The sequence below is a fragment of the Meriones unguiculatus genome, chromosome 7, assembly GCF_030254825.1.
Source record: "Meriones unguiculatus strain TT.TT164.6M chromosome 7, Bangor_MerUng_6.1, whole genome shotgun sequence".
In the NCBI taxonomy this organism is placed as follows: Eukaryota; Metazoa; Chordata; class Mammalia; order Rodentia; family Muridae; genus Meriones; species Meriones unguiculatus.
In genome coordinates, this window is record NC_083355.1 from 30430808 (window position 1) to 30454914 (window position 24107).

The window sequence follows — 24107 nt, forward strand, 5'->3', positions numbered from 1 at the left end:
CAGGCTGCCTGGTGAGGACTCAAGGAATGTGACAGCTTCCTTCTGGAGGGCTTCATTCCTTCTCTCCAGATGGAAGCCTCCATTCCCATGTGATTTTTTTTTTTTTTTTTTTTTTTTTTTTTTTTTTTGGATCTGAAAAACAAGAACAAAAAAAAGAGGACGGTTCAAGAGTCTTGTCCTTTATCAAAAGCATGTGTGTGTGCATGGATTTTAGGTATTACCCTTAAGTCAGAGATGTGGCCATCGCACCAGTTCCTCCTCTGTTGCTTAGTGACAATGAAAAGGAATGGGAATCTGTAGCCTATGGATATTCATTTTTGAGTTGCCTGTATCCATTCTTGACCCCACGTTTATTCAGAGCCAACCATTTACCGTGCACCTGGCTGGGTGTCTACAGTTGAGAGATGAGGAAGATGTCTTCCCTTGAACTGATAAAGCCTATGAGCTGCAAAGGAGATAAATAATTGTCAATGCTGTGTGATAAGTGGTAGAAGGAAGAGATGAATGATGATCTCTGAACAGGTCTAAGAGGGACCAGGAAAGGGATCCCTCTCAATTCCATCCTCAATTTGTGTCTTGAAGAATAAGCAAAAAAAAAAAAAAAAAAAAAAAAAATGGTATCAGCAGACAGGAAGGATTTCATAGGTGACTTAATGAATTTCTCTTAACTGGCATTAACGGTGTAGCAGTAATTTGAAGGAAACAGCAAATCTACACCAGTGACTCATAGGCAGAGGCCATTCAGGGTATTACAGGATAGAGGACGTCAGAAAAAAAAAGACAGGGAAAACCAAAATATGACAGTGGTGGTTGCTGTTTAACCTGAAGGAATCGCCTTGCCAAGATGAAGGAAGGGTTTGTGGCACCGTGTAGGGCCTGTGTCGGCACTCTCAGGGCCGCAAACCATGTGTCCCAAACACGGTGTGTTTTAAAAGGATGCTGGGCGGTTAGGAGCGGCATGATTGATCCGGTTTGGAAGTTGCTGTGGCAACACACCTACCTCTAGAGAGCTGGTGTCTGTGGGAAGGCCGGTAGGCTTGTGGCTTTTGCCCTCGACTATCCTGTGCCCCGCTATCACTTGCTCTGGGCCAAAGGTCCGGATAAATTCAAAAGAACAAGTGCCCCACGTGGCTATTGCAGCCAGTCTCTGTGAAATTGACCCTGAAATAAGATAAGGAGGTGGTTAGTAAACCAGCTAGAGGGTTACAGGGAAAGAGGGGGTGGCCTGACGACTCTTCAGGAAGCATCTCCCCATGTTGGAAGGCATGGAGTGGATTTCCATGAAAAATGTAAATGCGTGTGGCCTTCTTGCGTGTAAACTGCCCGTGTTATTAGCAGTAGCACGGAATGCTTTGGGGACATAAGCATTCCCCAAATGCAGAGGGTCTGTGCTTCTTTCATGTGTCATCTGGAAAAAGCCCTCACTAGGTGTGCCACGGAGTCTCCATCCCATATCTTCCTGCAGGAGAAACAGAGTTTGGAGTGGCAGGAAAGATTTGGGTTAATGAAGGTTTGGCTGTGGGGATGTTTGTGATTGCCTCTGCAGCTCCACCTTCTGGCAGATCATTGTGTAATGTGGTTAGAGGCCGGCTTTGGTTTGCAAAACTCCTGATGCGGAGGCTGCCATTGCAGTTCTTAACTTGGGCCTCACACAAGGAAAACTAGTGGCAACTCTTCACATTTTTATTTTAAAAATCCCTGTATTACAAGAGAAAGCGGCATCATTTTTTAAAGTCAGAACTGTACCACAATATAGCTTGAGTTCTTATAGCCTGTTTCCAGATTGGCTTCCAACAGTCTCTTACATGCTCTTCCAGAGAGTTCTTCTGCCTTTGTAAGCATATACATGTGTGTGTGTGTGTGTATTGTGTGTTTGGGCACATGAAAATATGTGTATATATACTTACGTGCACCTGGCACATGTTGTTGTAAGACTTGCCTCTTTAATATCTGTTGGAGAACTATCCGTATTAGCACATACAGATCTGCCAGCTGCGTGGAATGCTGTTGTCTGGGTGTTCTACGGTTCATCGTCGCTTCTAGGCGTTTAGATTGGATTCTTCCACAGATGCCATCGTTCACGTTTGTAGTAGACCTAAAATTTAATTCCTAGAAGTGGAAATGCTGGATCAAAATGTGTAGGCTCCAGATGAACTGAACTAATTCACACTCCCACTAGAGGCACGAAGAAAGCCATTTCCTCTTTCAGTGAAAGAAAAAAAAAAAAAAAAGAAAAGAAATCAGAGAGGCCAGGCCGCATTTCCAGATTTTCTGATGGAGCCAGGAAGCATGTTGGATGAAAGTGTTACCTCAGCATTCCTAAGAGTCTCACAGGTCCATCTCTAAGGAGGTGGAAAGATGAGCAAGGGTAGAGAGCAAGGGTAGTTGCTGGGTCATGCCCTTTGAGATCCAAACAGCAAGACCTCATGCATTGCTGTGAGTCGGGAGAAACAAAGTGATGGATTTCTTCTGAAACTCCTTTTAATTCGGACATCTTCAGTGAGATAGATGAGTCTCTGTCCATAAACATGATCTACTGAAGCAACAAGCTCTGGAAAAGGGCCACCTAGGTTCTGTTGGATACTTTTCCTCTCTCTGTTGTAATTATTTTGTCATGATGCTTTTCTTTCTTTCTTTCTTTCTTTCTTTCTTTCTTTCTTTCTTTCTTTCTTTCTTTCTTTCTTTCTTTCTTTCTTTCTATATGCTTTTAAGAAAAAGTTGTGGCCTGGGATTCCTTAGAAGAAGTTATTTTGTAGATAATTAAAAGTTAACCTTGTTGACTTTTGTTGCAGTATGAAATGTCCCAGGTTGATGCAAAGCTTGCCAGCTGTACAAATTCAAGGTTTCTTCTTTGTCCTGCTTAGGTGACACAGAAGATTGAGACACAGGAAATGTCAGCCAAGTTATGAATCAGTCTAGATATTGCCTTTCTGGGCAGCCCTGTTTCAGAAAAACATCACTAGCCTTCAGTTCCTTACTGTCCTTTGAGGGCATACTATCTCTCTCTCTCTCTCTCTCTCTCTCTCTCTCTCTCTCTCTCTCTGGGAGTCTTGGTCCTCTGAGCTGCTGGAAAGCCACGTGCTCTGCATTGTTGTTGTTTCTTTCCTCTCTCTTCCTCTTCTTTTCCCTCTCCCCTTCCCCTCCTTTCTCTCTCCTCTCTATCTCCATGGCAGTGCACCCTTCACACACACACACACACACACACACACACACACACAGAGAGAGAGAGAGAGAGAGAGAGAGAGAGAGAGAGAGAGAGAGAGAGAGAGGAAAGAGAGAGAGAGAGGCAAGAGAAACAGAGAGATGGAACTAATTTGTTTTCAACTTATGGCATTGCTTTGTTTTTCTTTTCCTTTTCCTTTCTCTCGCTAGAAATTAAACCCAGAGCATCAGGCATGGCAGACAAACCCCTTTCTTTGCCACTGAGCTATATCACCTGTACAATTTTATTACAATTATTATCATTACTTTGGAGACAGGTCATCACTAAGTTGCTCAGGCTGCCGCTAAGCTTGTTACGTAGCTCAGCCTAGCCTTGAGCTTCTGATCCTCCTGCCTCAGCCTCCTGAATAGCTGGTATTACAAGCATGAGCCATCATGCCTGGCTTCTTTCTTTCTCATTCTGAGGAAACTTCTTCCTGCCCCCTCTTACCTAGGGTTTTCCTAGTGTTCTACTTTCATTTCTGTTGTTGTAGTAAAACTGTCCAAAAGCAACTTCGGAAAAAAAGGGTTTATTTTGCTTAAAATTCCAAGTTTTAGGCCATCCCTGCAGGAAGTTAAGACTAGAACTTAAAACATCATATCCACAGCCAGGAGCAGAGAGAGAATAAACATGTGGATCCTAGCTTGCTCACTTGCTTCACAAAGCATTCTCCTGTCTCAGAGAGTTCAGGATTCTCTGCCTAGGGAAATGTGCTACCTAGACTCAGGGAAGGTCTTCCTACATTAATTCACAGTCAGCACAACCCCCCCTCCAGACTTGCACATTGGCCACAACCTAGTTCCTTAGTAAGACTGTGTCCTGGGTAATACTTCGTTGTGGCAAGTTGGTGGTAAAGTAACCACCAAGCCTCCCATATTCTTACAATCGCTTTTCTTTTCAGTCAGCTCATTTGCATGATTAGGGAAGGTTTGATTTTTGCCTTGGGGGTTTATGTAGGAAGTATAAGCAGAGTAGAATGTTAATGTTGTCTGTCAATGAACTGCAATGACAAAGCGATTCGGGGTGGGGGAGGGTGTTCTTGGTTCATGGAGTTGCTGTAGAGGACTAAGATGGGACATCTTTTTGGTGAACAGTCTTGCTGGGCATGGGCTGGAGGGCCTGAGAGGTAGTTGCAGCATTGATTATCCAACTGCTCGAAAGTGACTCAGTGCTGAGTTTCGGTCTACCGAGAAGCACACAGACCTCACCTTGTACCTGTGAAAGAGGAAAGCAGGTTTTGTCCCATGAAGATTTCTGCACAGACTACATTCTGCAGAAGCCAGATGGGTTCGGTTTGGCTAATCTTAGTGCAAGCTGGGAAATTTCAACTGAAATAACACATTTCTAAGAAATTGTCTGGTATGGAATATTATTCTCCTGTTTGTATAAGAGAGCAGCATGGCTATAGCATGCATGAAGCTGAACTACTGTATGCTTAGATGTAGTAGGGTCTGCCTGTACCTTTCTTTCTTACTTATGGCCATAGTAAGAAAGAGATTTAACAAGCATCCTTATTTTTCTTGCTTTCCATATCAATGCCTGTTAAACAGTTTTTCTGGCATGCAATACTTAAATTTATTTAGAAAGTCCACATAGGCCTTTGCCCAAATCTTGGGCTTCCATCTGAATGTAAAAATCAGACATCTCCTCCATGACTGTTTATTTAGACTATAGATACCTGTAATAGACCCAGGGCTCTACAGTTTTTTCCCTCCCTGTGGCCTCAGGGACTGATGAGGGAACTGTAGTTGTTTCGTGACATCCTCCCTGCTATGAAGAAAGCATACACCCAGGTCCATACCAGTTTGCACAGGAAGTCTTGGACACTGAAGACATGCACGAACCAGACGCTAACCTGCCCATCACTGAGTGCAAAGGCTGATAGCACTGGTCATCATTCACCTTGAGATCTTGGAAACAGGGAATCCATTTTTTTAGTACCAGTTGACCCTGTGGGAGTTAACTCAATTTCTGCTCTGAGATCCAAATTTCTGATTAAGCATGCCATCCGCCACAGGGACTCCTACCACCAAGCGACCATGGGGCAGATGTCTCTCGTAGTCAACCATAACAGTGGCTCCATGGACATTCACTTGTCCTTCTTTCCTCTTTTCCATAACATCGCTCTCCAGACCTACATACAAAAACACATAAAAAAAATGAGTAGAGCCGTTAGGACACAGGTTTAGTAGAGAGAAAAAAAGAGGGTTACCTTTATCAAACTAGGTCTTTTGCTTATAAAGATGCTTTTGAGAGAGCCTCTCTGAGATTTTCTGCACAGATACAGACACCTAACATTGCAAGACATGTGTGAGAGCCCCAGTGTTCCTGCCTCATGCAGGAGCCCTGTCAGTGTTGCTTGAAGGAAATTGTCTGATGTTAGCTGTTGGTGTTAGTGATATCTCTGATGGGCTTGTTGGGGTGGGGGAGTGGAAGTGTAGAAAGAAAGGACTTAAGTGTTACGCTTAATTTTGAATATAGCCTCCTTTAACTCACCATCTAAGTTTCTGCAAAGTACTTAATCTGTTCAGTTGTATTGTTTATCTGTTTGCTTGTTTGGTTTAGTGTTTTGTTTTGTTTTTGAGATAGAATTTGGCTACTAGCCCAGACTGGCCTAGTGCTCCCGACCCTCTTGTCTCCACTTCCCAGTGCACCTCCCCACTCATCTTGCACTGTTTCTTTCTTGTTTCATGGTGGTGATATTGTAGCTCCTTGGCTAGGAGGCATGCAGACTGCTCATTGGTGAGCAGCAGGGTCGTCAGGAAGATCTCTCATTGGTCAGTCCCATTTCCATTTTGCTACAAAGCTGGTAGCGTTTTCTAAGTACACATCACTGAGGCTCCTCTTCTGCCTGACCATAGAGGGTCAGTGTTCCTTCCCCAGGATCTTTTCTTTGACTTTCTTGATGCTGTGTGTCCTCTCCTGGAGAAGCGTCAGGATCAGCATGTTTGTAACCAGTTAACATTGCTCTTCAGACATCTAAATCTGCCTGTAGAACTGAGGTGCGTGTCCTTGGGGCTTCTCTACCTGGGGCCTGGGGGCACATGGGGCCACTAGATGCTGCCTCTTCCTCTGATTGTGTTCGCTTTGCCAATTTCCCTATGAATGAATGATAGCACCTCCTCTCCAGGTATACACGCTAACATCTCCTTCTCCCTCTCCTCTTCCCATCCAGTTGGCCAAAACTTACACTTATCCCACATCAGTAATGAGTCTTCCGTGTGGGTGAACCCTCATGCTTTCCGCTCCTCTGCTAACCCCACATCCACGCCATAGCCACATTCATCTTCCAGAAAAGAACCACGCGCACACATGATGTACTCTGATCTCCCCAGTTGGCCCCCATTTCCTGGATGGTAAAATCTGAACATCTCTAGCTGTTCTTTGCTCTCAATGCGCTCTACATGCCCCTCAGCTCCAGCTGTTCCTTAACTGGTGAGTGACTTCTGTGTCTGTACTCTTCCTGTGTTCTCTTCCCTTTCCCTTGATCTTCATCTCTTTCCTTTCTGGCCAGTTTCCAGACTTGGCCTAGAATAGATGCCAGCTCCCTTTGAAAAGCGTTTCTGCATGTCCTGTACTCCCTCCAAAGAGATACATTAACAATCAACTTTTCCACCGCAACCTTTGGCTCTTTGGACAAAGTTCTTTCAACCACTTAACACCTCGTACTCTAATCATCTGTGTACTTACTTACCAGTGTCTAGATCCAGACCACTTGCTCCTAAAGTTTAGATTTCCTTTTTATGTTCTCAGAACCCAGCTCACAGTAGGCATCCAATAAAAGTTTTTTAAAGCAAACCTTTTTTTTTTTTTTTTGTCAGCAAGCCTTTGTTACTCTCCTGTATAAGTCATGGCTGTGGTCTTGCCTGGAAAGATTTACAGTCAAACTTGAGAACTGGTAATTACTTAAAAGTCAAGAGTCACATAATGTGATACAAACTCCATATGGCATATGTTGAGTGCAAAATGGCATAGATCTCTTCCAAGGGAGATCAGTTTGCCCTAATGTCTACTATTAATTCCATAGTTAAGGGGAGGCAGAGGGCTGGAATCGGGGCTTGCTAGGTGGTAGGACAAAGAAAGGTGGAAAGATATGATGAAAGAAGAAAAATTTGGCTTGGGCAGATTATACATAACAGAGACGATATGACTCATCATGAGGCTATACACCACCAATGGTTTGAGACTGAGAGGCACTGAAAAATTATGGGCTGCTTTTGATTATGGTACAGGTGTCCTGAAGGGGGTAACCTGGTGGTTCTGTTGATGGGTGGACTAGCACGTGGCAGAAGGACCTGGTACGGAATATGAGAGGGGTCCCGAAATACGAGAGGGGCCCGAAACACAGAAGAGAAAGTACTCAGAAACTCCCCGTTTATTGCTCGACCTAGAAGGAGCCTTCTCCAGCTTCGCAACGTTCTATCTCATCATTTCATGCGAGTGCACACAGAGGCTCAGGGAGTTGCCCCACAAGGTTCCCATAATCTGAGAGGGTCTTTGGAGTCCGGGCCATGGCTCATTTCTCCGTTCTGCCTAAGGGTAGATGGTTAAAGTTTAAAGCCAGACGGCGTTGAGAAATAGTCCGTTTCCAGGCACAAGGAGCCCTGCAGGAAGGGTGAAGGTCAGCAGGAGGCTGGAATCGATCTGGGCTTGAACACATCCAGCCTGAGGCGATAGCGAGCGTGGAGGGACCAGCCGGCAGTCCGAAGCTCATTTAGCACTCCTTGTGAACCTTCGGCGTCCACAAGTTGTAGAGAGCACTGGAAAGAAGCCAAGGCAAGGAGGTTTCGGGGAAGCACGGTCATGTCAAACTTGGAGCCTCATAGGAAAAAAAACCGTGTAGCTCTCCTTGAGATGCCACAGATACTCCTGAATGCTATTCATGTTATCCAGAAGTTGATTTTTTTTTTTTTCAAACAATCCTGTTTTCCTTCCTCTGTTTTGTTTAATTTGGGCCAGGGGTTGGCAGGGGCAAGGTTGTCACTGTGGAGAGCATGGGCCCTTTGTTTGCACTTCAGTCCTGGGTTCAGAGTGGATGAGAACAAACACGGACTCTTCCTTTGGTCTCCTGTCTCACTGCTGCTTTCTAAATCCAAACCGAAATTTGCACGTAGCCCAAAGGAAGATCGTCAGCGTAATAACTAATCCTGGCAGCACTTTGTAAACTGCAGGTTTCAAGTGACTAGGCCTGCACATTTCCACCAACTCCAGCAATTAAAGAGTCTCTGGGGACCTAGGCAGTGCTGATTCTAGTGGTGGGTATTGCCGTTGAAGACGGGAAGAGCCGCTTTCTGAAAATAGACTGCAGGTATGGGACAGTTCATTTCCAGGCTCGAGAAGGAGGTCGCCTGTCCTAGGGGGAGTCAGGTAGATTGCTTACTGGCTCAATTTCTCCACCAATAATATGGACCCATGTAGGACTACCCATTTCACAGGGTAGGCAGGATGGGCAGAATGAGGTCATAGGTGGGCAGCAGATACCCAAGGAGATTTAAATGTTCATGTTGAGAGCAAAAGCCCTTCCCTCATCCTTTGTGGACCTATGGTGGCATCAACAGCCATCGTCACCTTGCACATGACAGGGGCTCTCCAGTAGGTTGACTGCAGTTTGTCTTCATTCTTCCCACTCCATTTAGATCCTTTTGGTTTGTCCTTTATTATGTACGTCTGAAAGGCAGTTTGGACTGGTCCTTCTATATTATACCTCTGGTGCTGCAGCAACCTTGGGAAGAGGAATCTGGCTGCTCCCTTTCAGAGGGACCGCTTTAAGGCCAGTTTGCAGAGTTTGAGCCAGCCAGCGGTTGGCTATCTGACTTCATCTTTCATTCCCCAGGACATAACACTACCTACCCACTCACAAGTGCAGAACAAACTAGGAAACCACCCCATTTCTGCATAGGTCCAAATATTGGAGTGGAGTGTGGGACAGGGAATGGGTGTAGGGGAGGAGCAGGGAGAGCAAGGCTTCTTGTTTCCCGTCCCATGCATGGCATCTGTATCCACCTTTACCATCCATGGCATCTATAGCTACTTTTCTCATCTATGGCATCTGTATCTACCTCTCCCATCCATGGCGTCGGTATCCACCTTTCCCATCCATGGCATCTGTATCCACCTCTGAGGCTTCTGAGCTGCAAGATCCCAAATGGAACTCACGCTGATGCTCAGGACTGTCGGCACTGTGAGTTCATTTGTGGCCTCCTGGCATGCTATTACATCTATCTAGAGGAGAAGCCACAGAGCCATATATGCTGACTTCTGCCATTCTGTAATGCCTCTCATCCTCCAACAGGTCTGGGTGAGGTTCTCAACTTAGGGAAGAGCAGGTAGAGGGTACTTAGTTGTCCTTTCCTTGAGGACCAAAAGTGAGAAGGCCTCAGGCCACACACACTCTGACCTCTAGTTGAAATATCTCTTCCCTCCCCACCTGACTGGCTTCTGCCAGGCTGTGGTTGTGAGCTCTGGTCCCACCACTCAGCGGGTTCAAGAAGGCAGATTTTGTTGACAGCTCTGGCAAGAGGACTGCTGACAAACACCCTTGGAATGAAAAGCCTCGATAATCCTCCAGGCCAAGCTCCTGCCAAGTTAGAAGCTGCAGAGTCAAGTCAAGGCCACTCTGAGTACTGATAGGCAGCCCCAGGGCAAAGTGCTTGTCCTGGGCACAGAGTCACACCTGGCGGTGTCTGACAGGCCTAGCAAGGCTAGGGCTAGAGGCAATGAGAGCCGAGGGCATGGCAGGAGAGAGGTTCAAGCTCCAGACCCACCTGGGGTCTTCCCTCTTGCTGTGTGTCCCATGGTTCCAGGTGAGGTGAGCGGCATTGTCTGTCGTCCCCCCCCCCCCAGTTTTCAGGTGAGGGGACAGTACAGTGACTGGCCCCAAGCCTCAGAGCTGTGTTGGTGACCTGCCTTCATTCCTGATAAGCAATGTTCTCCCCCTTAGGCTCGGGGTCCTGAGCAGGAATGAGGGCCTCAGCATCACGTTCTTCTCATAGCAAACAACAATTGTCATGCTAATCATACAGAGTATAGGTATAACACACTTCTTCCCCGAGTGGAATGGCCTGGAATCTAACTTGTTGTTTATATATATGACACCCTTTCAGGAACCCTGTCTCCTCAGGAACAGGAGGCTTACAGAGAGGTTCCTTGCATATGCTGGGTTGTGAGGGACCATAGTGACAGGTGTGCTGGCCTGGTTCGTCAGTGGTTGTCTTGTCAAATGTGGTCCTGCTCTTCACACAAGCTCACTATCTTGGAGCTAGAGCAGGGAGGAAATGAAGCAATGACACAGAGGGAGAGAGGAACAAGGGCGGAGACCTGGCTTTTCTGGGGTCTGGTGTGTATGACACAAGGCTGTACTCGTCTCTTTGGATTTCGAACTCCTGTCTAGGCACCTGTTGGGCTCTGAGGCATGGGGATGAAAAAGTCTCCCTTTAGTCCTCTGCTGCTGATGCAGGAGAAGGTGAAGTAAAGGAGAAAGCATGCATTTAGGCTCTGGATGCCTAGTGGCTGAGTCCCAGCTAACTTGAGTGACACAGTGTAAGTGGTGTCATCGCTATGGCCTTTGTCTTGTGGATCTGTAAGACAGGAGGCAGTGTGACTGTCCCCTGAGCAGGGCAGGCTGGGCGTTCAATGCAGTACAGTTTAGAGGATCCCTAGCCAGTTCTGTTTGGAAGATTCCCAGGCATGATGCAGGGTTGATCCTGGCTTGCCCTAGAGGCAGGTCGAGGCGTCATGGCCCCACCAGTGGTCCATTTGCCTGTTGCAGAGTGAGGAAGAGGGGACAAACCTGGCTGTTTTATTGGTCACGCCTGGCAGACGACGCAGCATTTCCAAGCTGATTTTGCTCCTCTGCTTCCCATTCCTTTATTTCCACATCTGGAGAATGAGGATAGTGGTAATTCCGCTCCCAGAGAGCTCACGTGAGGATTGAACAAACGAGGTAATCTTTCTGAAAAGCCTGATGAGGCGAGGGTTCCACCCGGTTACCCCTCAGTCACTAACGATGATACTCACGGGAGGGGAGCCACCTGCTTTGCCTCCAGGACACACTGCATCCGTCTTCACACTAGACAGAACACACTAGCTCCCTTCCTGCTGTCTACACGCCGGGGCTCAGGTGGCCCTGCAGCGTTACTACTTGCCCTCATTTGTGCTGACAGCCTGTTACTCAGTGAACGGAAGTATTAGGTAAGAGCCTGGAGATCAAAGTCGTCTTTTCCATGGGGCTTTCTTTGTATTTATTCTGCAGTCTTGAGAATGACTACTCTCTGACACCATATCTGAGTACATCTTCAAAAATGTGAGTGAGTGTGTGTGTTAAGGGGGAGGATTTATATGTATATGTATATGTATATGTATGTACGTATAGACATATATGTGTATATAAAGAGACTGACTGACAGAATGAGCACCCCGAATGCCAGGCTACGGATATTTAAAACCATCCAAGTCTTGACAAGCTTCTAGTTCTTGGGGGAGCAGAGGTCCTTTTCCAATATAATCCTAGGCTAAGCCTTTTCTTTCTTTCTTTTGGTTTATGCATGTTCATATGCACACACGCACATGTGTGCAAGCTGTGGCATATATGTATGTGAAGGCCAGAGGAGGATGAATGAGCTGCTGTATTGCTCTCTCTCTGCTCATTCTCCTGAGCTCGGCTCGAGGAAGCGAGCCCCAGTGATCTTCCTGTCTCTGCCACCTTGGTGCTATGGTTACAGCCCGCACAGGGCCATGGCCAGCTTTGTCAGGATCTGAAATCGTCTCCATGCTCGCAAAGCAGGTTTTCTCACCCAGAGGGCCACCCTTCCAGCCCCAGGGTAAACCTTTTCTCTCTGTGTCTTCTTTTCCTCCTTCCCCTGCCATTTAACTACTTTCTTCCCTTCCATGTCCCCTCTTTTTATTTAATCTACATTTCTTCTTTCATTAACTCCTGTGTCCCTTCTTTGGTTTCTTCTTTCATCCTGTTTCTTGACAGCTCCTGGGCCCCCCTTTCTTCCTTCTCCTCTAACTTTCCAGCCCCTTGGGTGATCTTCCCTCAGCAGCATTTACCAAGCTCCCTGCGACACAGGTATCCACAAAAACATGCCCGCTTAAAAATATTTTCATCTTTCAGGTTTTGAAAAGTAAAGGTGCCCCGCCCCCCCTTAGAAGCAATTTGAAAGTAAACATGAGAAAAATTAGTCCCTGTTCCAGCGCTTGTAAAAAATAATAATGTGTCTGATGATGAATGCTAAGAGGAAACCCAAAGGGCAGTGGGTGTGGCTCAAGCACATCAGAGGGTTACAGCTGGAACCAAACTCATGCAAAAAAACCAGCCATGTGGTGGAGGGAAAGAAAGTTGTAGGTAGGGGACAATACCAAACACCTATGCCTGAGGCAGCAGGCACTTGCATGTGTGTGTAAAGAGGAAGGGCCAGTGTGGGAGAGGAGTCTTCAGTGTTGTCATATGTGGCGGTGGAATGATTCTGGAAGCTTTGATACCAGAGGTGCCTGGGTGTCTGTTTGAGTTTCTTCTGGCAGCAGGATTACAGTTGGGCCTGGATGGAAGGACAGGAAATAGTTAGGAGGACAGAAGTTGCAGTTGTTCTGGAAAGGGGTGGTGCTGGCTTAGAAATAGGGATGGACCTGCTGTGTGACCCAGCCTCTGATCGTTGGATTTACTTTTTGCGTAAATGGTTATGGTTATATATAGGCCACTCATCAGGTTCTTTCCAGGTACTATGCTAAACCTGTGTTCATTGTCTGGTTCATTTTCGTGTATTTCTTCCCTGGCTGTTCGGCCCACACTCTGATCTCTTTTTGTATACAAGGAAACCAAAACTCAGAAAGAAAAGATACCATGAAAAACATCTCTGTCTCTCTCCCACTTGCCCCATCTCTCTGTGTCTCACAAATCTCTATTTGTCTTTCTGTGTTTCTCTTTGTCTCTGTGTGATATATTTCTCTGTGTCTCTGTCTCTGTCTGTCTCAGAGAGGAGAAACCAATCATCCCTCTTCCCAAGCAGACTTTGACAGGTGTGGAGGAGCGATTGTTCTTCTATCCACAAGTGTCCTGATGTGTAATATTCAGGTGGCAGAGCTGGAATTAGAAAGAACTTAAATGCATTTCCCTTCCCAGTTCAACGTTAGCTTCTTAACCCCTCGACGTAATGTGAATGGGGCCGTAAACATTCCCCATGTGCAGTAGCTCAGTTCCCGGAACAGCAGACCTCAGCTCAGTTCATCACTGCCATGAGAATGCCAACCAGTCACAAAGACTCAGGGACATACGCAGGTAAGGATTTACTGTTCACTCCCCTGCAACTGCTGTGAGTCAGTCGGTGGCTGTTCTGACCTTAGCTGGACCCACACTTCTAGGAGCAGGTGATTGAGCTGATCTTCTAGCCTCTCCAGCACCCTCCACCTTCCTGCAGGCTCGCCCAGACGTGTTTATGGTCATGACGCAGATGCTGCTCAGAGACGGGAACCTGCACAGTGCCTTTAGGCTCAGCTGCAGCAACACCAAAGCGCTCTTCACTCTTCCCATATTCTCTTGGCCAGGGCCAGGCAGGAGACCAGCCAAGATTTGAGAGGCTTGGAAGTAGATTTGCTTGAAATTGCTAAGTCACATGGAAAAGTCATGGGCAGGGGAGGGACCTTGGGTCACTGGAACATACCTGTATTTGTAGGGTCCTTGTTAAAGGAAATAACATCCCTTTCCATCAGAGCAGAAACCAGCTGACCTGGACTCAGAGTCTGGGAAGACTCACATCTTTAGGATATACTCAGGAGTTGTTTTTTTAATTGAATCTTTGTACATATTGCACTCTCTCTATTGATCCTGAGATACTATTACAGTCCCCCAAGGCAAAGGCCTTCTTATATTCTAAAGGGATTTCCAGGAACAGGGGTGTTTTATGTTAAAGCAGTCAGGCTATGAGCCCCGAATGTGCTTTGTTTTTCTTTTTTTCTTTTTTTCCTGAAATCTGGGAGGTGCCAAGAGAAGAAAAAAAAATCCTATTATGACCATCTGGGATCCAGGCAATCATAACAGGCAAACAGATCTCAAACTAATGATAGAAAGAGAAGTAGGCAGGAGAGAAATATCTGAGACCAGGCTTTGGACCATGAGACTTTCCAGCCATCGCTTGGAAAGGGACTTCTTTGGCCAATGTACACATCACCCTCCCTCTTCTCAGCCTTTCTTGATAGAGGATTTCCCTCAGCCTGCTCATCCTCCTGAATGATGTCTGCCAGCTAATCAGCTAATTGAACAGGGGCTGCTAAACTCTTATGAAAGAAGAGGAACAGAAGGGTTTCGGCAAGCCTATGAGGTAACCAAATCTTAGACCAACTTTGGGTTTGAAGGTGACTTTGAATCTCTTCCCAGATTTCCTTAGGATCTCTGTTCTACTCTTTCCCCTAGAATCTTCCTTGGCTCTTTTGGAAATAAGTGTCATCATGAGGCCTGTAGGAGAAGAACACAAGGCCCAAAAGACTACATAGTAGGGTTGAATCTGCAGGATTTAAATCAGGCCATAGAGAAACATCAAACTTAAATACAGGAGGAAAAAAGAAAAAAAAAAAACCCCACACAATTATCTTAACTCTTTTTTTTTTTTTTTTAAAGAGGGTGAGGCATTTGAGGAAATTTAATGCTCTTATTTCTGATCTAAAAATCAACTGCCAATACAATAAGGTTGGAGCTCCCTAACTGTGAGGCTGTGACCTCTTGGGCTTAATGGTGTGGGATGTTAACAGCATTTTCCATTGACGTCTGGACAGAGGGATCACCCGTCTCACCTCATCCCACCTCGTGTTACAGGTGCAGCTGACGCGGTGAGATTAAAACTCTTCAAAAGAAAGAAGTGGGAATTATAAGCATTCAAAGCAAGCTGTAACTGGCCCCTGTGGCGGATGATAAAATCATTTACTGAAACGTTAAGAAAAGTCAGACTTGCTAGAACTGTTAGAAGCAGGATGGGGGGAAAGTGGCTGGATTTGAGCCTGGCATTTTAAAACCAATTACGTCCTACATACTGGCAAAAACCAGCTAGGAAATAAAGGAACCAGTGACAAATGCTAAAGCGCACTTAAAAATTAATAAACGCAGGAAAAATGTGAAAAGTTAAGACTACCGTAAGAACTGAACTGCTGCATGTACTTTAAGACCCCCAAATAAAAATGGGATCTTCAGTATGTTTTAAAGATAACTGTTGCTTCGTGGCTCACTTGCAATCTTTACCCAGAATTCTCAAGTGCATTCTGAAACTCATCCCAAAGGATGTGTGTATGGGAGCAACCACAGACATTCTTATAAAAAGTACAGCAGTGAAGACAGAACTTGTCCCGTGAAACGTGAAGCCTCACCAGTATCAGTCACCAGAGCCAGGCATTTGGAAAACATTCGCTAGCAACCTTTTCATGTTGTACAAGAAAAGGAATTCTGGGTGACTCAAATGAACTCAAGTTACGGTTGTAATAAAGAGAAGTACAGGGTTATGTACAGATACTGGGCGTGTTGTATACATGTGTAAGATATAAATTGCAGTGGAAAAATCTCTCATTAGTAAAAAAAACTGTAAGAACACGGACAGTGTGGGGAGAGCTGTTATATGAAAACCAGATGGGAAGATTACATCAGTAGTCAATAAAGTTTCATTTTGAAATCGAGTAAACACTGGGCTCCTGAGATGGCTCAGCAGATCAAGGGGCCTTGCCGTGGAGCCTGATGGCCTGAGTTTGGTACATGGTAGGAGGAGAGAGCCAACTCCGACGAGTTGCCCTCTGACCTCAACTCAGGTGCACACGTGAGCCTACCCCAGTAATGCACAAGGTTCACAAAGAAATACAACACAATAAAAGTATTTTTAAGTTAATAAATAAAGCCTGCATCATCTTTTTAAGTCTTTTTGAGAATTTCTCATAGGTATATTGTATCTATATTACCATTTCCACTCCTCCCTCTCCCGCTTCTGCTGTGTCCCCCGACTTCCTCTAGAATTCATGACCTCTTACTTAATTATGTATAGTTATATAATCATATTTCATTATATATTATCATATTACATGGAATAAAATACTTATTGTAAGTATTTATATGCGTAAGAATTCCCCCGTCCACACTGGCATGTCAGCTGGTGGTGTACTGCAGGGATTTTGTGGCTGTCGCTTCCCTGACCCATATAGAAGATCCTATCTCACAGCAGACATTATGGTCCTCTTACAATCTTTCTGCTGCCTTCTCCTGGATGTTCCCTGGGCCTTAGCTGTGGGAGCAGTGTTGTGGATAAATCAGTTGGGGGATAGATAAAACCAGAAGGGTACACAGAGGAAAAGTTGGTTCCCAGTTATCATGTGGGGTGATAGGCTTGATGCCTAACTGGAGAGATGAAAATCAGTGGTGATGATTCGTGCACATCAAACTGGCACCATTTTACAAATGAATGTTTAGCTGGATGAAACTTGGACTCTTGCTTATGTCTGTGCAGATATGCATAGAATAACATTTTAGAGCAAAATTTGGAAATACATTTCATCAATATCTATATTGATGAATATATTGAATGTGATACATATTAATATATCAACATATTAGTAGATAAATGAATATATAAATTGATGAATATAAATATATATTAAGTGGACCTGGCTTTGTGTGAGCGGCCCTGTTTCTAGAGATCTTCTGTATTTAAAAACCTGCCCTAAAAGCTCACTAGCTGTGGACATTTTGGATACGTTATTATATTCAAACAGTGGGGTAACATAACACTGATCCTTTACCAGGAAAATAGACATGGGATGGAGCTGGGGATGGGGTGGTAACACTTGATGAACTTGCCAGAGTCCCTCGGTTTGATCCCTATAGAGCAATCCACATAGATTTACTATCTGTGTTCATATTTTTTTTGTCTTAAAATATTTTCAAAAGCAAAGTAAGACACATAATCCCGTTTGGGTTATATTGCTTACGTGTAAAAGCCAAGGCATAATGGTAGTGGGTTAGGGATGTGGTCCAGTGGTAGAGTGTTTGTCTAGCATACTAGCAGCCCTGCTTTCATCCCCAATACCAATTTCTAAACTTTTTTCACATGGTAATGATTCAAGGCAGGAGAGTGTCACAGCAAGGGGTTCGTCTGGGGTGGGGGTGGGGGTGGGGGTGCTCTGAGAGGGCTGTGGGAACTTTCTCAGCTTGTTTCCGCATTTGAAACAGGTTTTTCTGGGAACATTTCTGATAAATCAAAAGTAAAATGTAGTGTTGATACTCCAAGTCAACAATTTTTATGGTAAAAAAAATTTGAAAATTCATAAAAGGTAGACAAGCATAACAAAAGCCTTTCTCCCTATGACCTAATGACTCTTGGGAGTTTCCAATAAAAGAATAAAAGGGAAAAACAACGTCAGCAGGAAGTAATGTAGCAGAAAAGACAGACAAAAAGGAAGACAAGAGGGCCCTGGTTTTGTTTCTCTGTCCTTCGTCATTTTTCTGCTTGACCCTGGGGCAGCCATTTGCTTGTGCTGAGGTACACTTACATTTTCTCCACTTGGCCAGCCCTACTTCCATGGAGAAAAGGGCTACAGAGAAAGAAAGAATGCTAGATTGTTCTGCCTAAATGGCAAACGTTACTGTTAGAAAGACAATGGGTGCATGTCATAGTTCAGGGTCTCAGAGGGCCATAGCAGAACATGGGAGTAGATACTATAATGAGGAGTGGATGCCTATGAAATAGCTAAAATGTGAAGAACAATGTGGTCAGGTAATAAGGGTGTGTGCCAGCGTGCACATGTATGTCTTTGTGTGTGTATGTGTACATCTGCCTGCTCACACATTCATGCTCATGTGTGTAAAGCTTAAAACAATTAAGATATCATAATAAACAGAATACTAAAGTCTGAAGGAGGGACTTGAAATAATGGAGAGATTCTATTGGAGAAGCATTAAGAGATTATTCAAAGCCAGGAATGGTGACACACAACCTTTAATCCCAGCACTCAGGAGGCAGAGGCAGGAGGATCTCTGAGTTCAAGACCAGACTGGTCTACGGATCAAGTTCCAAGACAGCCAGGGCTACACAGAGAAACCCTGTCTCAAAAAACCAGGGAGAGAGACGGAGGGATGGAGCGAGCGTTCAAGAGAGTAGGGAAAGAGGTAGGTAAGCTGCTCGGTAGGTAAAGGCACCAATCCTGGTAATGATAATCAGAGCTCAGTGACAACATAAGTTTAATCCATCCCCAGGACTCACGTGATGAAAGAGGAGCACTGACTCCTGAAAATTGTCCCCTGACCTTCACATGGATGTTACCCCTCTCTCTCCCTCACCCCCTTCTCTCACACACTAGAATATAACAATTTTATGTAAAAAGGTAGAAGAGAGTAGATACCTATGAAGTGGTCAGGGATGTGGTGATAGGACATTAGGCAGTATTGCCATTAAGGTCAAAAATAATTCCTTCATGAAAACTACCATCCCTCTTTGATGGAAATGAAGTTCCTCTCGAGGCAAGGTCAAGAGGCACAGGACGAAACTGTATCATCACCATCCAGCACCGAGCTCAGCAGTCCTCAGAAGCTGGATCTGTGCAGCAGCTTGGCTAATGAGAAAACCCCATCATCTGCCAATGCCTCGGGGGCTGTCTCTTCCTCTTTGGCAAGCAGCACACAAAGAGAGCTCAAAGCGGAGAAGGGACCTAGAAGGTCATCTGGTTCATTATTTTTCACATCCCCTCCCAGGCCTTTTTGGAAATACATACCCAGGGTTTCACTTTCACGACGGTATGAGCAGCTGCCTATATGCTTCACCTAGGGGTAGGCCTTTAGATGAAACCTAAAGATTTCTTCATGCACGGGGGCCTACCTTTGGCAATGAGGAAGAAGAGGAGCTGGGCCAAACACAGCCTAGCTGTATCCTCTCATTTATTCTCCAGGCATGAAAGGGGCAATTGTGAGACTCGGGTGAAACCAGAAGCTAAGCTTCAGAATGCCCAGCATAAACATTTGGTCTGTTATTAAGTTCACTTTCACCAGCTAGACAAAGAGACACAATCCACCCATTGTTCCGTGGATGCCTGTGCAGTCCAGTGGCTCAGCCTGCAGAGGGTTCAAGTCGAAGTTAGGTTGTCTCCATTCTGCGCTTTCTGATCTGCTGAATATGTTTTTTTTAACGTGCCCCTTCTCAGCATTTGTATAGTCAGTGTGTGTGTGTGTGTGTGTGTGTGTGTTATACCACAATAGCCTTGCACCTGACCTGTCTCCACCTGAGTGTTATTTTAAACTAGCTGTTACACCACTCCTCAGAATCCTCCTGTGACATTCAGATTTGTCTGGCCTCTGTCTGTGGACTCATGTCTATAGTTTTACCTAAAAGTTATTCTGTCTTCTGGCTCTGGGTTCTAACTATGGACGACTTCTTGTAGCTCCTCAAAAATGCAAACTGGAGGCATGGGGACGTACCACAGTGATGGATACTTGCCTACAACGCTCAAGGCCATAGCTCTATCCCCAGGGGAAAGAAAAAAAAAAAAAAAAACTTAGCAAATGAGGGGATGGGAAGATGGCTCAGTTGGTAAAGTGCCTGCAACAAAAGCATTAGGATCTGAATTCAGGTCCCTAGAGCCCATGTGAAACCCCAAGAGGGAGAGAGGAGTGGAGTCAGGTGGCTCCCTGACGCTCATCGGCCAGCCAGCCTAACTCAATTTATGAGTTTAAGGTTCAGTGAGAGCCACCACCTTGGGCAATAAAGGTGGAGAATGATTGAGAAATGACACCCAGTGTCTACCTTTTGCCTCACATGCATGCTTGCACAGAGCACATACCTACACTGACAAGCCAGCATACAGCACAACGCACACATACATTGAAATACTTATGTCTACCTTAATGTTGTGTCCGAGTGCCCTTTTGCTGATTACTATCTATTCCAAGATGCAGCTCTACCGGGCTCATCACCAGGATCCCTCCTTAACCTCTTCTGTGTTACGTATGGTTTCCTACACTCTGGATGCACGTGATAATTGATTTTCATCCGACTACCACTATACCTTACTCTGTCTAAGTGGCCATCTCTGTGACTCACCTGGGGAACACCTGACAACTCGGCTGCACCTTCACAAACAGCCTCTCTTTGAGGACTCTTGGCCACTTGGTGCCAAGCCTCAGCTTCTCTCCATGAACCCTTCAATCCTGGGGCTTCTGCTTCGACTGAGGCTGCATGTTCACCGATGGCCTCACCTGGCCTCACCTGGTGCCAAGACCCAGCCGCTCTCCATGACCACTTCACGCCCTAAAAACTGATATCACCCGGGAGACTCATAACATATTGCCAAGTTTGGCTGCCCGCATCAACCTTAGCCACCTGTGTAACACGGCTTCCATGTTGATTCCAAAGAAACGTTTCTCCTAAGATTTCACCTCATTGATGCTAGTCTCTTCTTAGACACCACACATTTCTTGGACCCGGGTAGCCAGCATCAATTGTCCCAGTAAAGCAAAGGTTTCACTTCTGAGGTCTTGTTAATCACAGCTGATTCTTCAGCCCCAGTTGATAAAAACCATGGGTTCTTATGTGGTTCTTCTCCAACCTGGGGGACTGTCTCTCACCAGCCCACAAAAACAGGAAGGGCACAAGACGGGGCACAAGACGAGGCACAAGGCCAGAAAGGCTGGTGAGCACTGTATGGAGATCAGCCATACTGGGAATCACTGCAGAGAGCTAGTTCAACTTTAATTTCAGAGAACAAAGGTTGTATACCCCTTGGGGAGTGGTGAGGGGCCCCAGGGATAGGTGTACATATTTGGTTAAGACTAGGCGCTTCAAGTATACTTGATTTGCATTAAACAGCATGTTCCTATCATATGAATGGAAACATAGTACCTAATTATCGTGTAGACTGGGGAGGGGAGAGCTAGCAGGAAGCTGTGTCCAAGGCCATATATCAAATGTGGTTAGGAGCATCTATGTCTAAAGAAACTCTCTAGATGAAGCCAGGCAGAGAGCAGGAGGCGCTGGTGGGGAGTGGGGGCCCTGCCCCTTAATGCTGAACTCAGAATGGTTAACTCAGGACTGGAAGGACCGTAACCTCAAACAGCAGGGTTCTTCCAACATTCTTAAACTCAAAGTATCAGATGGTCTGAATAGAGTCTTTGAGGGACTCAAAACTTTACTCTTAAACTTTACATGCCTCCACAGTCTACACTGCACAGTGTTATCTTCCAACTTGCCATAGAACAACTCACTGAGCTCTGAGCGTTCAGCGGCGTTTCCAGCCCCAAGCACCAAAGTCCTTCCTCAATCCTCCCCCAAAACAGCGTGGTTAGGTCTGTCACATCAACAACCACTCTCTAGTGTCAATGTCTATCTTACTTAGGATTACTATTTCTGTGATAAAACACCAAAAATAACGTGGGGAGGAAAGGGTCTATTTAGTTTATTCTTCAACGTCACAATACATCGTGGAAAGGTGTCAGGGAAGGAACTTTAATAGGACAGGAACCCAGACTCTAGCTCTTGTCAAGTTGACGTTAAACTAGCCAACACAATGCATGGGATAGGAAAATAAGAATGTATATATATATTTTTTTAATTTCTCCATCCTGTTTGTTTTGCCTGATAAGACATAAGCCAATCATGCTGTGCCTGCTGTGTTCTCGGAAGTACGGTGAAGATAGATGAATAAGGACAGACGGCAGTAGGGTCAGACATAAGTTAGTTAAAAGTCTCTCATCACTCCTAGAAAAATCACTAAGTGGCTCTGACCTGGGTTGGCTTAGAACTGACATAAATTAAACCTCCTGTGTTCTTCCAGGCCAGCTGTTGCCAGCAAACCGCAATACACCGAGTCCCATTGACCCTGACACCATCCAGGTCCCGGTTGGGTATGAACCAGATCCAGCAGACCTTGCCCTCTCCAGCATCCCAGGGCAGGAAATGTTTGATCCTCGCAAACGCAAGTTCTCGGAAGAAGAACTGAAGCCACAGCCCATGATTAAGAAAGCTCGCAAAGTCTTCATTCCCGATGATTTGAAGGTAAATTGGAACTGGTAATCAGGCTGTGGGCAAATGGAGAGTGGGATTAGGGGAAAATGAAGAGGTGATTTCAGGAAGGCCGTACACACTCGGAAACAAAGGGCCTGTGAGTTCTGATTATGTTTGTTGGCATGTGACGTGACTTCTTGGCACAGTACTTCCTCTCTAGGAGTTTTCTGAAATATGCTTTCATGTCTTGATACTGATCAGACGTGGGGAGAAACGGTGAAGGGCTGAAGAGTTGTTAAGTCCCCAAAGGAAGCAAACTGGCTCCTCTCTACAAGAGGTCCCATGAGCTCATGTATCAAGCCCAACTCTTTCAAGGCTTCAAGGGAAAAAAACAAAACAAAACTAGATGATTTGAGAAGGAACGTGGACTATACCTCAGTTTTCTGAGCCCTGCCTCCAGTGTTCACTCTTTGTTGATAGTGAACTCTACCGTTTCCTTGAGTGTCTTGGGGACTAGACAAGTCTGGGTTTCTTTCCCCTTCCACATTGCTGACTCTGGGTAACCGGGACAGCATGTTTTGGGCAGAGACGTTGGACCCACTGCCGTTATTTGTGTGTCATATAAAGCTCTCACGACATTAACTAAACACTCTGTTCTTGGTGGTTTTTCTCTGCTGTGTTGAAGGGGATGCATCATTTATCAGGGAAACAGATTGGCCTGTTTATTCTGATGCATTTACATTAGGATGAAGGATATTCCTGAAATTCTTCTAGCACAGAACTCTTTATGATTAGCCATTTCATAGGACTTTTTCTGTTTATGCTTTTTTTTTTTCCAGTCGTGAGAACAATAAATGACCATATGTATTCAATGCGTTAGGATCAAGCATAATTAGCCCTTTTCTAACACCTGATTCCCATTGCCCAGACTTAAATATGCTTCATATATAGAGAACACTCCCTAGGAGAATGAAAGTTTGGGACATTGCATGCAGTGGTAGGCCAGACTTTCTGCTTTTTTGTATCTAGAAAGAACACAAGGGGCAGCTGTACCGAGGAGATCTAAAGCACGGCTGCCATCCTCACATCTGAGAATGCCTTAATCGCCACAGAATGGGCAAGTGACAGGGCTGAAATCCAAAGTTATCACTTCATAGTTGAGGAAATGGAGGAGCAGAAAGGGGACCTGAAGTGAACCCTACTTTAGAGTTAAGACAGGTTCTAGAAAGGTCAGTGGAGCACATTAGCCCAGACAAGGGGCCCTCCTGCAACAAACAAGAGCTGTCACCCTAAGAATCAAAACCAGCAAAGCCTACAGGAAGAATACCAGAAAATCTAAACTCCTCAAGGATCTGATAGTTAGATTGCAAGGGGTTGTAGGATTAGGTCCAAGCTGAATAAAGTACCTTCTTGCAGTTGGATGCCTCCTGGGGTCTTGAGTTCTTAGTAATCTAATTCTGTGTATTTCAGAGTTTTATCCCTTCACCTAAACCAGGAAGCCTCTTCGGCCTGGGCCCCTTCTGGACGGGGAAGTGGTTTGACAGAATGCTAGCAAGTAGTAGATTAAGCTTCTGGCCAGACCTTGCCATAGTCTCTGAGTTTTTGTGTTTGAAGAGTGAGCGCATTTAATGGCCCATGTACTCTTGGCGGCAAAGAGGCCATGATGAACCGTCTGTCCTGGAATCATATGCATCGCTGCTGTCATGGCTAAGCCTGCCCTTTCCGCATGACGGGTAGGGAACTGGCAGGAGCCTCCCCTGCAATGTGCCCTTAGAGGCTCTTCTCAATTGCAGGTGAAGCCTCAAGGCACAAATCTGAAGCTGACAAGAAGCAAGAAGAGAAGGGTGTGTTTGAGAGAGAGAGAGGTTTCTCCTTTCAGCAGAGAGGACTGAGCTGGGGTGGGTGGGAGACAAGGTGTCTGTGGCCCTCAGTATCACATGACAAGCAAACCA

General features: G+C 45.4%; 1 protein-coding gene across 4 annotated transcripts in view; it reads left to right on the top strand.

Moving 5' to 3' along the window:
• Hlf (HLF transcription factor, PAR bZIP family member) overlaps window positions 1–24107 on the top strand; it is a 56212-nt gene that overhangs the window by 24817 nt on the left and 7288 nt on the right. For all 4 annotated transcript variants that reach the window (XM_021655183.2, XM_021655184.2, XM_060386988.1 and 1 more), the window contains exon 3: window positions 21986–22206. In XM_021655183.2, coding sequence (XP_021510858.1) covers window positions 21986–22206 — 221 coding nt within the window. The remainder of the gene's footprint in view (window positions 1–21985; window positions 22207–24107) is intronic.